The sequence below is a fragment of the Anneissia japonica genome, unplaced genomic scaffold, assembly GCF_011630105.1.
Source record: "Anneissia japonica isolate Jap-2015-1 unplaced genomic scaffold, ASM1163010v1 scaffold287716_len795978_cov209, whole genome shotgun sequence".
Classification (NCBI taxonomy): domain Eukaryota; kingdom Metazoa; phylum Echinodermata; class Crinoidea; order Comatulida; family Comatulidae; genus Anneissia; species Anneissia japonica.
This window is the reverse complement of record NW_022756589.1, coordinates 622,086-640,036: the sequence shown is the minus strand read 5'-3', so window position 1 is coordinate 640,036 and position 17,951 is coordinate 622,086. Positions and strand designations below refer to the sequence as shown.

Below are 17,951 nucleotides of genomic sequence, written 5' to 3'. Positions count from 1 at the left end.
ATGCTTAGGTACCATAAACATGCATTATATTTACCTTTCTCTGAATGTGGGAAGACCAGGTTGTCTTGACTGTCTCTCGGGTCCATACTTGCTAAAGGGGCTGAATCCATGGTGTCTGGGTCGTAGGCTCCACCTACAATATAATAAAACAATTTTATTACTTATTGTTATAACTTATACTCAATCAAAGAATACAGAATATAGACATAATCAACCATAGGCTAGTATCATAATATTTGATTAAAAGCTTAAGATAATAAAATAATTTCAATATTTCATTTGCCAAATCAAAATATATTATAAATAGAAAACTATACTATATGTTTAGAGTAATTAAAATGCAAAGGATGAAATCATAGAGGGTAAATACGAAAACCTCTGCCAAATGTGAAATGTGATGGCAATAATCATTGTGTAGGTCATGGTCAAAGTTCGAATGTTAAACTGACAGCCGAAAAATATCTCACATTTGGAAGCCATCAACATAATTAACAACTGTAATCTTATGACTGGGTTCACAAATAGGTGAAAGCATTTATAAAATCTACTAGTACATTGTTTTAACCATAAAGAAAATAGATTCTCATTGGTTTAACATATTAAACAAAACATAATTAACAATCTAAGAAATGTTAGATGGTACATACACAATTTGATGCTTTACTTAGTAGTAAGATGGATGCCGCTCCTATAGATTGACATACATACATTTACACATACTTTACAGTAACCTCAAAGGTCCAATTTTCCTATATTCCAAAGTGCCTAAAAGTAAGTACATTCCTTCTCACATCAAAACCAAAACACTAGGGATCCAAAAAATATCAGCTACTTTGAGAAAAATGTAAAAAAAAAGAAGATCCTGTTCGGATAATCCACAAATTTGAGGTCACACTATTAACGGAGTGGTTAGAGAAGAATGAAACTTGTATTGTTAGTAAAGATAGCAGTATTTAAACAAGGACAGTTGCACATACAAACCCAACCTATGACCATCCCTACTATTCAATCAGTGAACAAAGTGTAAACTTCTACAAACAATCGTGGATAGGGTTATTATCACTCCAACAAATTTTGATCACTATACCGCACAATGATTAAAACTCAGCTTACAGCAAAAAAATTCCTTAGATTTGATGTCTGTATGGCGCTATTGTTTACTACAGTATGCCACTTTACAAACTTGAAATATCTTGAACACCATACATACAGCACTGCAATTTTTTTCAACTTGGGCTCCATATAGCTAACTACTAAAATATAGCTTACAACACAGCCAGTCTTCAGAAGTTAACTACATACAGCACATTCAAAATACTACTTACAAACACAAAAATTCCTCTAAACTTGGTGTGCATACAGCATAATTAAAAACAGTAATAATATAGATGACTTTACACAGAGCAAAACACACCTTAAAATCTTTAATTCCTTATCAATCCAATGGTACAGCTATGCCTAGGTTGTGTTTTTGAAAGTACAATCAGTCCCCTAGTTGGGGTCCTTATTGTGTTTTTATTTACTTTAAAAGCTATAAACACAATGCTATACACACGCAAAAGAGTTATCAAAACAGATATATAAAGAAAACACACAATTAAACAGAAGAGGAAAAGGAAACACAAATCAAGAAAATCCATACGACATGCCATTATGACCCTACACAAGATTTTGTTGTCTAACTCTCTAATATGGTAAAGTACTCTAAACCTACTATTAAAATTTCAAATTTACAACAATTCTTAATTTCCAAAGTTAAGTGGATGATGAACAGTTATTACATAGGTTGGATAGAATATATACAATAGATGGTAAACTATTCACTGAGTGACCTGGTAGTTGGTAAACTAAATTGTATCCATATTCTTCATACCAAATATATTTTCCACATATTAAACTTTTAAAAAGCGATTAAAAAGCGCAAATCCTACAGTAGAAGTATGTTCATGGAGCACTGTGGCAAATATGTATACAAAATTAATTACTTCTATTTAAAATCTATGGGCTTATTCGACTGGTTCATTTCGTTGAGTACAAATTTTTGTTGAGTATTATTTTCATTTGACTGGTTCGTAAAATAGACTTCATTGACAACGAAAATGAACATAACCAGAATACGTTAATCAGCGTTAAGTTATGCATGTGACCAAAAAAAATATGGCCGATTGGTCAGTTTAGCAACAACATTTGCGTTAATATAATTTAGATTAAATTTCAGAAAATAAAAATTATAATATTTACCCTCATTGAAGTTAAAAAATAATTAACAGAATTAAAAAACAGGATGAAAACATTTTTTACTAAAAACCCATACTGCTACAATCCGAAGCAGCCTTGATTACGCAGCGTGTATCACGGTAACTATGCAACCATTTTGTTTTGCCGAGTATTTACCATTTTTCTATTCGACTGGTCGTCTTTGTTAAGTAGGATTTTACCACTGCGCAGGTGGGCATGGTTTAACGAAGAACGACTAGTCGAATACGGCCTATGATATAGCTTACACGGTAAAAACAGCGGGAAATGGACCTTTTCGCTAAGCCCCGACCCCAACTTAGCCAGGGTGGTGTAAACAGCATAAAATATCCATACCACTGTACTCGCTTACTGTAGTTTACAAGTAGGGCATGTACAAATAAAATAAGCTCATAAAAATTACAATCACTAAGCGAACAATTATACAATAACCATATAAATATTTTGGCACCAAGTTACCTTTCAAACTGTCCATTGCTTTTTCAAATTTCTCTAAAGTAAAATTACAAAATAATTTTACTGAATGTATCAATATTTTTTATTTATTTCAAATGAAATATTCAAATAGATGATAAAGAATGTATTGGTAATACTGTATTTGGCATTAGGCCACGTTTATGTAATTAATCATAATTTTTAAAGAAATTTCTCCCCATGTAATTCATACACACATTTTACTATAAACTTTGACCTTTAAAATTCATGTGACAGGCTGGGCATCTAATATAAGCTATGTAAATAATGCTAAGGAATGGTTCCAAATAATCTGTCCATTTTTAGAAGCAGCATCATTTGTAAACCAACCCAGACTCAAAGCAAACATTAAAACTAACCACAGATAATGTACACAGTCTTAACATTATCTACTTGAAACCACCAACATAAATATAAAATCTATACACACCTACTACTAGAGAAGACTCACGAGAATAGCGTTCAAGCACAAACCCACGCAATATTTGCTAGTTGTGTTGACTTCGGTGCAAGATACTGACAGTGGCACCTGATCTTTTAACGACGGCCTGACTCATTAACAAGCACCCCCTGTTGTCAATTCAAATGCAATGTACTACAAACTGCTGTGCTTAACACACTCAAATTTCTGTCGTTCCCGGGGAAACTGACTACCAGGCTTATGACAGGTCATGAAGTAAGCCTACAGTGAGAAGTACATGCTGAAGCAGGCTTTGGATGGAAAAGCTCACTGTAGGTGAGCGTGCATAAAGCGTAGCACAACACAAACAACATTTGCTGGAATTACCCATGCTACAGTGGCATGTAAACAACCACTTTCCTTTTTAAAATAAAAAATATGAAAAATGACACAATTTGCTCTAATTTAATAGTTTAATAGTTGACATTGCTACAATGGCCCAATAAGGCCCCATAAAAAAAATTATTAGTTTATCTCCCGCTCCCTCATCACTTTTGGGGAAAATCATTTTTTTTTTTGTTTTTTTTTCAATCAACATATATTTTTATTTCAAATGGTCCTTTTTCCATCTTTTTTCACTTTAAAATGTCATGGTTTCTTGCAAATATGTTACAAAACTGGTACAACAAAAACATCTTTATTAAATATAAATTTTATTCCACTCTTATGACTTTTTATAGATGTGTCCCTAACCATTGATTTACTTGTGAACGTTGGTAAAATGGGGGCGGGGTTAGCAAAAAAAAAAAACTTCCCTCCCTCATCAGTTTTTATTCTTTGGTAGGGTGATAAACTAATACGTTTTTTTATGGGGCCTAAAATACAAATATGAATAAATTTTATTTTTATTTGTTTAAAATGCAACATACATTATATATTAAATATCTTTATCTATTTCATATATTACCACTTTCAGTTTATATTTAAATTTAAATTAATGGTCATAATTTAAATTTTTAATTAAATTATTTCTATTAAAATTATTAAAAAATTGTTGAAAATGGATATAGTCATTATAAATAAATTAAATATTATTACATTTATATCCTCGATATTGTGCCATTCAAATAACTATTATATCTGTATTTGAAATAAAGTACTGTACATCTAAATTATAATATATAATTGTCCATTTTGTAAACCATATTTAGAACAATGAACTGCAAGATAATAAGGTAGGCCTACTGACCACTTGTATCCCACTACATAACATCAATGTTTATTATCAGGTAGCATAGCTGCAGGCTGTCTGGCACAATTGTGAGGTATGCATTTAACTAATGAAAACATGGCTTAACCATATTTTTTTACATAGGCAATAATATTTTTACACATGCTCTCTACATAACATCAATGTTTGCTATCAGGCAATATACCTCTAGGCTGTCTGGCACAAAAAAAATTGTGAGGTACACATTTAACTAAAGAAAAAATGGCCTAACCTCATTATTTTATACATAGGTAATATAATATTTTTACATTAAATTTATTAATATTTGTAATTGTATCTTCAATGAATTGGAAGTCTAGAAAATTGCAATTTTTTTCTCCATTTCTGAATGAATCTAGATAATCCTGAGTTTATGACTATGATAATAATTTCCTGTTCTAATTTTAAAATTGAAAGTGAAAAACTCACTTAAATACATAAATAAATAATATATAATTTTTCAATTTTAATAAACACATTGTCAGGCCTTGCCTTTGTTGTATTTCCTCCATCTAAAAAAAATGTTGTTTTTATTCACAATGGAAAGAGATTGATTGATTGATTGATTGATTGATATAGCTCAATAATACCAAAAGTGAAACAAATAGATTTAAAAAAAAAAACAATCCAAGAAATCGAAAATTAATGTATATTTCTTCAAATAATATTAGAATTAAGAAGCATTTCATCTAGTCTTCTGATAGATAATAAAAGTTCTCTGATAGTCACCAAAACTGGCAAATGCAAGTTTCTTTTTTTTATAGTAATTTCAACAACAATATTAGTATTATAATCAGTTTAATAATGATGTTTACGAAAGGACAAAAACAAAACAAAAGCTGAATGAATATTATATATGATGGAAGGATGATTAAACACATTAAATCAAACAAAAAAAATGTATAGCAGGTATTAGGAAGGTTTAAAGAACGTATTGGCTTAAAAGGTTAAAATAAGCAACATGGAACTCATGATCAGGTTAACATGAAAATACAGCAGATATTAATTAAATCTATTGAATACATTAATAAAAGCTGGCTTGCACAGACAATTCAGAAAAAAACAAATGTGTTGTTGAGAATATATTGAAGTAAATGGAATATCAAAATTATCGAAAATAACGAAAACGAAAATAGTAAAATCAATCCTAATGTGATATATTTAATATTATGCATTATGTGGCATGATATATTGATTAAAATGAATTAAAATAAGTTAGAATTCAATTAAAGTTATTAAAAAAAAAAATTAAAGTTATTACAAAACATCAATCAAAAATCCTTGTTGATAATGTTACCACACATTCTATCAACTGTGCAGTCTGGACAACAAAAACAAACCAAGTAGCAATTGCAAGAAATCAAAGCTCACTCTGATAGGGGTCCTCATCCGGTAACATGTCCCATATTTGGTCAACGGCGGCAGAATGTGGGGCGGGATAAGGACCATAGGTATCATAATGTCCTTCACAAATCATAGGATGCATGCAGTGTTAAAGGGAGAAGGAAAACAACAGTCACATAAAATAAATGTTGACAACCTCAAAAGTGATTTAATATAGATTCAATTTTAAATTAGGAGTGAAATTACTTGGTTTGATACTTTTCTCTTATACCCTATTCAGACTAGCATTACATTGCAATTGGATGTCCACTGACTACATCACAAACGATCGCAATGGAGTGTAGTCTGAATAGGGTATGAAGGCCTGTTTATACTTCAACAATAACGATAACGATTAAAAAGCGATTGTTGATATAGAAAGCAAAAGAAATAAGAGAAGTTTTTACTCCAGAACGATTTATCGCGTATACGATAACAAAATATTTTAACAAATCAAATCAGATGACGGCATAATCATGGAAAATACTATGATTTTAATGTTTTTGACGATTATGACGTCATCTGATTTGATTTGTCAAAATATGTTGTTATCGCATAGTGTAAAAACTTCTCTAGTTTCTTTTAATTTCTATATGAACAATTGCTTTCTAGCTTTTTATCATTATCGTTATCGTTGAAGTATAAACAGGCCTTTAGACTTGGGTGAACAATGCTGAAGTAACATTTCATTCAAAACTATTGGTTATTCATTTCCAATCAAGGTACTAATTTGGAATAAGTCTACTTAATTAAAGCAAGCAACTTGGTCAAGGAGATAAAATCAGTTCACTATTATTATGGATTAACAACAGTATTTTGATATAAATACACTTTTGAGAAGTCAGACAAAAACCAATCATGCAAATAATTAAAAATTTAATCTCTACAAATAGTAATGAAAGCCAAGGAAAAACATAATTGTGGTAAATATTAATCCTATATATTTAGTCGATTTATTTTTTAAGGAAGTGTAAAAATATATTAAAATGAGTACTTACGATAATTGCCATTACGAGGAAGAGTTGGAGAATCTCGGTATTGATCGTCAAATTGTGGAGCATGGCTGTAACTTCCCGGAGGAGTACCAACATACCGTTCATTGTATCGCTCACTATTTTGGGGCGATGGTGCTCGGTATCCTTCCCCTGGTCTGCCGTACTGTTCTTCAGGCATATATCCATCGTCACCGTATCTTCCTGGCGGCTGTCGGAACCGATCGCTACCAACTGGCGATGGTGGTCCATTGTACGAATAACCAGGATGTTGTAACTGAGAGCCAGAGACGTAGTCTGGTGAATGGCGGCCATATCGATCATCAATGTAGCCATCAGGAGGTGGGTTGCGGTAGTCTGGCTGGGGCTCATAGTCGCGATGGGGTTCATAGTCCCCTCGTGAGCCGTAATCTTCTCTATCGTAAGGGTGATGGTAGTCGTCCATGTGTGGGTGGTGTGCTGGTGAGGCTGTGTAATCATCTATGCTGCGTGGTAATGAACCTGTGGAGCCATGATGGCCATCAAAATCTCGATTGTGTCTCTAAAAAAAAATAATATTTGAGTATATATAATGTTAATTATAAAAAAATTACAATATAAATTTAAAAAATAAAAAATAAGTAAAATTATATTACCATTTTTTTTTCAACTTTAAGTATAATTTGTGCAAATTATACTATTTATACTATTTTAGAAATTTGTTTTTTGAAAGTAAAAGCATGGTATAAGCCTTACTCGAGCATAAGCCATTCCCCTAATTTATGCCCAATTTAACATACCAGCCTTTCTTCGGGAAAAGGCCCAGGTTAAGATTTGAATGAGTAGTTTAGATGACTAAAACAAGAAAAAAAAAAAAAATCAAATATTGGCTTTGAATCAGGCATGCAGTGCTGAAAATTGTCTTTTGATTGAAAAGGAGGATTTCCCGGATATAAGACCCCTCCCTAAAATCTGCCCAATTTTGTGTTCACAGGGGGTGGGCTTATACCAGAGGAACTATAGTAATAGGGGCCTATAATGTGTAACATACCTGAACAGATCCCATTTGCCCTTCAGGTACTCGCGCATAATCATCACTTCCATTCATTGCCATGTAATTATCTGCAAAACAAATTGTCAAAAAGTGTAACAGTTTAGTGCACAAATGTACCAAAGAGTTGAGCTATAGCTTTGCTAAGTCTCCAATTCCAGGTTGCTAGGTCAAAATCCTTTGGTACATCAGGTTTTTTTTCTCAAAAACCTCGTAAAGGGACAATTTGTAGGGAACCATTCCATCATGTAACTGGAGAGTGTACTATTTTTTTTTTGGATATATGAAAGAAATGAAAATTAATGCATTGGTGACTATATTAGTTATGGCCAAGTTATAATTCTTTACGATCATTTCTTGCACTATGAGATAACAATTATAGAGGGCGCTATACTTTTGGTGTATTGACACACACATTAAAAATAACTATGAAAAATATTCTAAAAATAACTTCTATTAACGCTAAAACAATGTACGGCAATAACTTCTTTAAATATAGATGTCATTCATGTGGTAATTGTTACTGGCTATCATCACGTACCCTTACACCTCACTTGCCATTTCAATGCTTGTATGCATGTTGTTGAAATGAAACATCCTCAGATGTCACCTTTAGATTGGCTGTTATAAAGGGGAGACATGTTTACAATAACATCTCAATGATGCTTGTGAAATGCCATGCAAATTTGATGGAGTTGGCCACTGCATAAAAAGCAAGTCAGCAAGCTACGCATAACATTACTGTATGTTGCATATAATAAAAATCATTCCAGTTGTAGCTATAAACCTAATACTAAGAGACATAGCTGTTTCATTACAACAATGTTTTCCAAAAAACAAGATTCACCTTTGAACCCTTCAAAACATAGCTGTTTCATTACGACTCTTACTACCGCCTAAAATGTGAGGAAATCTGAAGCAACCAATAAAAAACTGTTTCATTATTACTATGTAATTCATAAAATGTGACATGTGGTTGTTGAACCAACGCGAATCTAGCTTGATTCATTAGTGCTGCTCTTATAAAATGTTTTAAAGTGTTCTGACTACTGAACTTACCTCTCATATAATCTGAGTCTTGTCCATTAGAAAAGTGAGAATTATCCATGCCAGGGTTCGGATACTGAAAGCTTGTCATGTGATCATTTGGATCCATAAGCTGTTTCTCCTCTAATTCCCGCCTACAGAAGTAAACAAGAAGAGGACATTAGTATTCTTGTCGTCTTGTTGAAATGAATAACTTAGTTCATGTCTAAAATGTTTTCCATTGACATATTTCTTGGAAATAATGCAAGGGAAATGACTGTCGCAATTTTAAGTACCACACCAATACAACAAATCCAGCCTAGTGTACAGCCAAAAATTTTTATGAATTAACATTATCAGTAGATAAAACATACGATTGTAATATATAAAAATGCTAGTTCTTCTTACATTCATTATTATTTTATTATAATTACAGGACTCAAGCTTTCTTTAAGGCATGTCTAATATTTTATACTGAACATAGTGGTAAAGATGAAGAATATAACCGAGGTCATATCAGTTCTTTACGCTATCACATTGTATTCTTGGGCATCATTACAGATGGTTGAACCCTGGTTGGCAGCTGATGTAGGCTCAGAGGGGCTTGAGCCTTACCCCTTCAGCATGCCTTATCATTGATAATTGTCTTTCTTTACTAATGAGTAAAGCGAGTACTTGATAGGTTCAAATGCTAGCATGCTGAGTTACTGCTCTGCAACATTATAGAATATCAGGTGACTGATCAAATGACCGGGGTAACAATATTTCAAAACCATACAAAGTAAAAATTGCCATACTAATATGACATTTATTACAACTGCCATACTATTATTATAAATCTTTGTTATTATAATCACCTTCAACTTATCTGATCACAGTGATTTAATCAATAAATTGTTGAAATGCTTTCAAATACTCTCTGCCTGTGATACTAAATACATTAAAATGACAGATACCTGGCATTCTAAATGGACTCTTGATTAGTTAACACACCCTTGGCTATAAGGTGTTGAAAATACTCTTGTAAAGTAAACTCATTTTACTTGCAGCTAGGCATGTAATCATTCAACAAGTCATTTGGATGTAGCACTTAATATTCCTTAGCATATAAATGTTGATCACTGATGATTTCACTCTAATGATCAATTAAGTCTTGTATTTGTAATTCAAAGATCATAAGAAGAGGGCAAGGAAAAACAGCCACTTAGAAAAATAGAACCTGGCCAAAATATAGAAAATAAATAAATAAAATAAAATAAAATAAAAAGACGCATGGCCAGATCAATAAATGTTTAAACAGTAATCAGAAGGTCTAGAGTTCAAATCCCATTGTGGACAATATTTCCCCCCCTCCCACCAAAAAAAAAAAATCAAAATCATCTTTAAATGTGATTGTTGCACACTAGGATTGGCTGAAGAACTCAATAAAAAAATCTCTCCAAGCTAAGTATTTTTATTCTATCATCAAATTTTTATTTAAAATAATTTTAATTTCAAACTAATGCCATGAGAAATAAAGAGATGCCATCATAAAAGCCATTAAGTACACTCTATCACAGAGAAGGTATGCAGAAGTTTACTTGGCAACTATGTGAATGGGTCACTGCAGGTAGGTTAAATAAATTCATTCAATATTAACAGCTTTCCTGTATATATTACAATATGTCAAATGTCACAGCATTCAATTCCCACAAACAACTGGCTACAACTACATGGTAGTTTACGAATAGTTTTAATTAATTCAGAATATTTTTTTCTCCCTTGATTGAAAACTCTGATTAGAAGAATGCAGAGATCACATATTATCAGGGTTTGTGGTTTTTAAATAAAGGTGTGTTCTTAAAGTACCTAGGTTAGTATGCTATAAACATGACAATACAACAGGTATGTCAATTCTTACAATTAGTTACCACTCTATTTCTATATTGTTTAAATAAATTTACAATTTTATTCAATAAATAAATAATAAAAAAAAGCATAGGATCAGGGTTTGTGGTTTTAAGGGCGTGTCCTTAATAGTAGGACGGTCACGCTATATGGACTCAGATATTTGGACACGGCAATATGCACACGTTTAATAAACAAGGACAATTTATTTTCTTTGAATGTAATTGCAGGATATGACAATATTTATCAATAAGGTTTTTGTTATTTCTTAAAACCACAGGAAGCAATTCAAGATAGATAGTTAGCACCTAAGGATTTAAAGTGTGAATACTTAAACAGGAAGACTACAAATTGCAAGGTTTATTCTGTGGACAAGTACCGGTAGACATAAAATCTAAGAACAACTTCAAAATACTGTAGAGTAAATGCGAGTTTCTTTTTCCCACGGAATATCAATCCATAGACATTTATTGTCCTTTAATCATCATTCTTCTTAACTTATATTAACTTATATTTTTATCAGATTTCTTTGCTTATTATCTTTCTTGAGGAACAAACAAAGGGACATGAGGAGCATTTTGATGCTGAATTGCAATAAAATATACTGTATACTGTGAACTCATTAGTATTTTCAATTGAAACTTCAACGTTCATCAGCATTGTGATCCAACAATCAAAAAAAAGGTCAGTGACCTTTTGGACATGTGACTATACGAGTGGATCGTAGACAGGCCCCCTTCTCAGTTTAAATATGGTTAACCCAAATGTAGATGTCGTCTTCACAACCCTTCACCGGTATAAATTCTTAAATTGTCCAAAAGGTCACTGGCAGTATCTAATATTGTTGGATCATCCTTCGGATGATGGTTAACGTTTCAATCGAAAATTCCAGGGAGTAAAATTTTATTGTATTGAGAACAAAAGTTTTCATATGGATCTTCAAACACAGGTAAATTTCATACCAGTATATTTACACTTGGTTCATTTTACTTTCAAAATTGTGAGCTGTCGTGACAAATGGAGTCTTGTAGTACGCCAGGTCAATTTGATATATTCTAGAATATATATCTGAAGTGATATTTTGACAAAAATTGGGTTTCAATTTTTCTGATTAGTTTAATATGTATATTTCACAGTAGCAAAAGTTCTAAGTTTAGTTTCCTAAGGTAATCATGTTTTTGAGGCACATTTTTTAAATCTATTTTCCAGAATTGATAGGAAAACAAACACAAAATTAATCAGTTGTTTATCTTTAGAGGCGATTTTCTCTTACGTATATTTTTAGACATCTGAACTTTAAAATGATCTTACTCCGGTTTTACTCAATCAAGGAACATGATTGAAAGACCACAATAAAGCTTATATAGTCATCTGTCTAAATATATTAATAACTCATTTTTCATTTTTTATACCACAAGACTCATTTTGTCACGACAGCTCACAATTGTTATTTGAGGTAAACACAATCCATTCAAAGCTTCCGAAACTATGAAAAGCGGAGTGCATGTTGTTTAGCAACTACTCGAAAGTTAGAGGGTGGGCTTACCCGAGGTGAGCTTTATATTTAGAGAAATAAAGATCTCACTAAGTTTAAACGTAAACACCAAATCTAAAATTAATAAGAGATATTAGAGGGTACTTACAAGCATGAATCCAGTAAATGAGCACTAAGTTCGGTCTCAGTCTCGTCGCCTAAATGTGATTCGTCCTGACCAGAACGTCTCCAGGAAAATGAGTCATTTGATTCACTACAAACAACAAAAGATATTAACAGTACGATTACAACTATGAAATCACCATTTTAACCCAAATGTAGACTGTGTGGTTGCGTTTGGTAGCCACGGATTAATCCAGTATGCAAAACTATTTCCTGTACATCAAGCTGGGATTATCTAGCTTTATCAACCATAAATAATGAATTCTATGAATATATTCCATGATATATTTTGACTACTCTTTTATACTACTACTGGAGCCCAGCACACTGACACTGGAATACCTGCACGATTGTTGCAGCAAAGCACATTTTCCTTCCCTTTCGCAGATTGTTTAATGCCATTTTTGGCCACAGATTGTAAATTTTATTTATTTTAATAACTTATTAAAAAAATTTTTTTTTTTTTTTGTCTTTAATGTTATTTATGATAAGTATTGTTTGCTTGAAGGTTTATTATTCATGCTCTAAATACTGTCAGCGCCTTGAGATGATTTAACTGTGGAAGGCGCTCTACACATATCCTACTATTAGCATATTTATTTGCCGTATACAGAAAATATTTCAAGATTGCCTGATTAAGCAGGAGGAAATATTGGATGATTTTCAAATCCATACGGAATATGCATATCATGAAGGGATATATTGATTATGGAAAGTTAGACAAAAAATTGATTAGTGAAATGTCTCAAATTTTGAATTATAATAATAAAATTACTATAATCCATTTGGGTATATTGTAAATATAAACACCCTTGGCCTTTCATCCTGTGATTGGATGTCTACGTTCAGCATGTTGGGATGACAATTTTAACATAAAAGAAAATTTTTTTAAACCAATAATTCCAAACCCTTGAAGAATATGTAGATAATGAGAATACGGAAAGGTTAGAATCCATGAGGAATACATTGATAATGGGTTTACTCAAGAGATTAAAATTTAACAACATTTTTAACCAACAGGCGCTGCTCATTAGCATATGAATCCAATTGGAGTTATGACATTATCATGGCAATGGGCATAATGTAATCTAACCAATCAGAACACTGCAATTAAGAATAGAATTAAGAAAAAATTCAGGAGTATATGAACAATATGATCGCAACGGAGATGTAGCTTGGTGGTTAAGATGCTTGCCTTCCAATCCCAGGGTCTGGGTTCAAATCCTGTGACAGCCCAGGATTTTTTCTCATGACTAAAAAACGTCTCATTAATCCATGGATTAGATACGCCGACGTAAGCTCCGCCAGTCTTACGCCGTATGCGTAAACATAGCCTTGGAGGGCCCCCTGAATGTTAGCCAACCTTCTAGGATATGCTGGAAGTGTTAATGATAATTACCGTAGCCATTGGGTTTGTATCCTGATGGGGCTACTATGTATTTCTACATCCTTGGTTTAGCAATGTACTATATAGTGTACAACAAACTCTCTTTTTCATACCTAATGCTTCTTAAACTGGAATCATCCACATATGCACTCTGTTCCAATTGGTCAGCAACCCTCTTTTTCTCAAATTCTAACTGTCTGGTAAGTTCTTCAAACTGTGCTTCCTTTAAAAGAATAAAAAATCCACTACATTTTTTTAAAAAGTTTTCGTAAAAATCAACCATTATAATTATTTGTAATATAATTCAATACTTCCTCCTTCTCTAACCCTAGAATTATCCAAGACTTTAGCTTTACAACAGTGTGATACCAGTTTGTCCTGTCAATACTTTATGCATGGAAGTGTCAGTAGCTTTTTATCTACAACTTTCAGATCAATGTTTATTTGTTTAATGTATGTTTTTGTTGATCTGTATAAATACCTTTTGCTTTCTTTAGATGTTCATGGACTAGTGATTACAAACCTATAAACACCTTTGTAATCAACTCTATAGCATACACAGGTAAAGAAAAAAAGTTCAATTTCTAAACAATTTCAATTTGCAATATATTTTCAAACTCCTCCAAAATAAGGTTAACAATTAAATCTGATAGTTGCAAAAAAAAATAAATAAAAATAAAAAAAACCTTCAAACAAGTTGTGTAGCACATCTCAAAAACTCCATAGTAATAATTTAAAGTATCCTCTCGTTAAGCCTTTTTGGCTATCACATATACTGTGACAAACAAATCCTATAGTAGTGGATCTTAATTTTTATATCTCCATGATAATAACTATTCATAATACCGGAGGAAATACTATATTTTGTTTCCTACATGATAATGGTTATTCATAATACAGGAGGAAAAATATTTATGGCTTCCTCACCGATTGATTTTTGATGGAAGCCTAGATAATAATGTTTTTATCGTGCTTGGTTCTATAGAATTGATATTTTTTACTCAAAAGAAAAAATATTTATGAACAAGGTTTTATGAATGTTATTACTTGGGGCAATTTCATTAACACTCAAGACTCATTTCATTTTTTTTGCGCACGGGAACCATCAAGGTCTAACAACATCAACATAATAAATAAAATTATGAACAAGTACAAGGACTATCTTCACTTAATAAGGCTGAGTGTTGTAAGAGGTTCTTTTGGATCATACAAGTCATGATACAGCCAGTAACGTATCTATGGAAGGGGGGAGGGGGAAGGGAGGGGAGCATCTATCAGCACGGACCACAAATATGTTTCTAATCTGATATTTTTGGAAAAGAGGATGAGACCACCAAGTAATCAGAGCATACAAAAACAAGTATAATTGTATTCCTGTAGGAAGAGATTAAACACTTGTGATTATTTGTGTTATAGTCACTAATGGGTTTTTTTTTTATCATTATGTTTATCAAGTAAGAAGCAATACAGTAAAATTGATCAATTATGACTACTATAATAATTAATACTAATTACTTAATTATAAGAATAGAGGCACTGAGCTTATAGTACCTGGGCTTGCACCGATCTAAGAATGCTGGCTGCTCCTTCTGGTTCAAGGCTTATATCATGTTTAGCTTGGCGTATGTCGTTGATCAATTCGGTGTCCCCATTTTGTCTGTGAGGCATATCCACAGTGCCACTTATGTCTGTCTTCCTCTACTTCTCAAAAAACTCTGTAAAGATGAAAACAGAAAAACTAAATTTAATTAAATTTATTTTGTAATATTTCATAAAATGTAAAAAGAAATTAAAAATTAATATTAATTATTATTAATTTGAAATATAAGTTTTTAGAATGTTTCATAAATGAACAATATAATGATGAGTTTTAAAATCAACAAATAAAGTGAAAATAATTTATGAGAACTAAGCTTCCATATTTTGATACCCATACAGTATTTTTTTTATAGTTTTCTCTAAATCTAATAACAATTTATAAGAAAGAAAGCTTACTCATTTTGACACCCTCTTAAACAGATGATTTTTTTTCTCTCAATCTCTCATTTTGATCCCTTTTGCCAGAGAATGATGGGAAGTTATACCAAATTACTTTGTCACCAACTTACGAAAGAACACAACAACAGTATTATATAGATGACTCTCAATATAAAAAACCACACTAATGCCATAATATACGGTACTAAAAATAATTTATGAGAGCTAAGCTTCCTTATCTTGACACCTATTAATATGATGAATGATTTTTTTTTCTCAATTCAACTTTTGATCCTTCTAAGATTTTTATGTTTATTAGTAATATACCAAATACGAACAAAGAAATTGTTACAATATAGACCAAGGCCAATGCATTACAATACACGTTAAAATATCACAGCGATCGAGATGGTAAAATTGGGTGCAAGTATATGTAGCAAAGGAAGTTATTAATGATCCCAGACGTAGAATTATCCTAGATTCAACTCACTATTATATCTTATCGAGGACAACTTTGGGTCAATGACACTTCTGTTATAATATTATTCATATCAGACTAAGACACCTATATACTATATAAGTATGTATTTATTCATATTTAATTCATAAAATATTATTATCTGTCATTTTATATTCATTGATTTTTGAAATTGGGTGTTATGTTGTCATGATTTTTAGTGGGGTTTTGTTATTTCAGTATAGGGCTGCATCATGACACTTAAAGATGTGATCCGACTCTATATTATTTATTTTTATATCAATTCATTAGTACACAATCCAAATAGGAGTTCTCAAAGGGTGCCCTCTATTGGCCCACCATTGCTGGGGAATTTTGGGGTTCTTTTGAGTGCATTTCATGTCCCAGTTGTGGCGTTCCTTCTTTAGCATAGACAACAAAATACTGAAAGTACGTACAATACAACTGCAATATTTACACTTATACCAGATGACGCATGAGTATCACCCGCCATGAAAACACCACTTGACAAATACTGACAATGACAGAATAAGGAAATAATTAATATTTACCAACAGAATGGTTAAACCTATTTCAATCTTATGTTTTTAATAAGTTGCAAAATTACCAGCCACATGAATGAAACTGAAATTGTATCTAGTAACTTATGCTACTTTTACATACAGTTTAATGCACTATTTTTAGACTCAATATCTGTCTATTCATTATAAAACAGATATCTGAAAATTTACTATAAAGAAATTAAGAATCATATAAAAAGGTACTATTGTAAGTCATATTCTAAAGTAATTAATTTCTGCATATGTTCATAATATTCTTTTACCTTCATATTATTATTCAGCATTTCAACATGCTGTGAAGTAAACAGCTTGCAGGCAAGTCCATGGGGTCTCATGGAAAATTCCTCGATGACCAATTTTAGCCATCGTATACTTTACAGTTACATTTCATGTGCTTTATTAACACCAAACATTTTTAGCCTTTGTCTTACTTATAGACAGATATTGAGTCTATTGTACTTATTCCCCAGAGGGCCTCCTTTTACTCATCCGTAAATAAATGAATCTATGGATGGAGTTTATTACAACTTCATCCATCACCTTTAAAGTACAAGTAATGGTTTGTAATGATTCCACTAAAGAACATGTAAACTGTTAAGTACTTTAATATAAAATATATAAGATGTTATTGATTAAATATTAATCAATCTAATATATGAATAGAGTTTTTTTACAGCTTCATCTATCACCTTTAAAGTACAAGTAATAATTTGTAATGATTTCACTAAAGAACATATAACCTGTTAAGTATTTTAATATAAAATATACACGATGTTATTGATTAAATAGTATATATTTAATGTATATTTATGCTATGCATCAAACCAAGTGAAACTACATCAGTTTATTTAAGGATGCAAATTATCTCATAATTAATAGTACGATGAGTTTAGTCTCATCTAATCTACAAGTGACTCATCGCTTTCATGATGGAATTAATTCTACGATGTTCTATAAACCAGTCTCAACATGAGGCATTAGTTGGCATTAGTCGAAAGAGAAGCACCATTATGTTTGTAGGACTCGACTCAGACAAGCCCAGGATTAAAGAGCAAGCACCTAAACCACCAAAGTACAGCCCAATTAATTTACAGGGCCTACTGGTATGAAATGCAATTAATTTGTAATATAATGGGGAAAAAAAAGTGTAGCCGCATTATTCTGCTACAAAACA

At 31.9% G+C, this 17,951-nt stretch overlaps 1 protein-coding gene across 6 annotated transcripts in view; it reads right to left on the bottom strand.

Annotated features, from left to right (window-relative positions):
* The window catches only part of LOC117124250 (catenin delta-2-like), a 62,039-nt gene that overhangs the window by 19,897 nt on the left and 24,191 nt on the right, over positions 1 to 17,951 (bottom strand). For 5 of the 6 annotated variants that reach the window (XM_033270401.1, XM_033270405.1, XM_033270403.1 and 2 more), the window contains exons 2-9: positions 15,314 to 15,477; positions 13,876 to 13,985; positions 12,362 to 12,466; positions 8,865 to 8,986; positions 7,806 to 7,876; positions 6,782 to 7,316; positions 5,772 to 5,864; positions 35 to 133 (exon numbers count right to left, since the gene is read on the bottom strand). In XM_033270401.1, the coding sequence (XP_033126292.1) occupies positions 35 to 133; positions 5,772 to 5,864; positions 6,782 to 7,316; positions 7,806 to 7,876; positions 8,865 to 8,986; positions 12,362 to 12,466; positions 13,876 to 13,985; positions 15,314 to 15,430 (1,252 nt within the window). In that variant the 5' untranslated portion in view covers positions 15,431 to 15,477. The remainder of the gene's footprint in view (positions 1 to 34; positions 134 to 5,771; positions 5,865 to 6,781; positions 7,317 to 7,805; positions 7,877 to 8,864; positions 8,987 to 12,361; positions 12,467 to 13,875; positions 13,986 to 15,313; positions 15,478 to 17,951) is intronic. The other variant, XM_033270406.1, reaches the window with a different exon arrangement.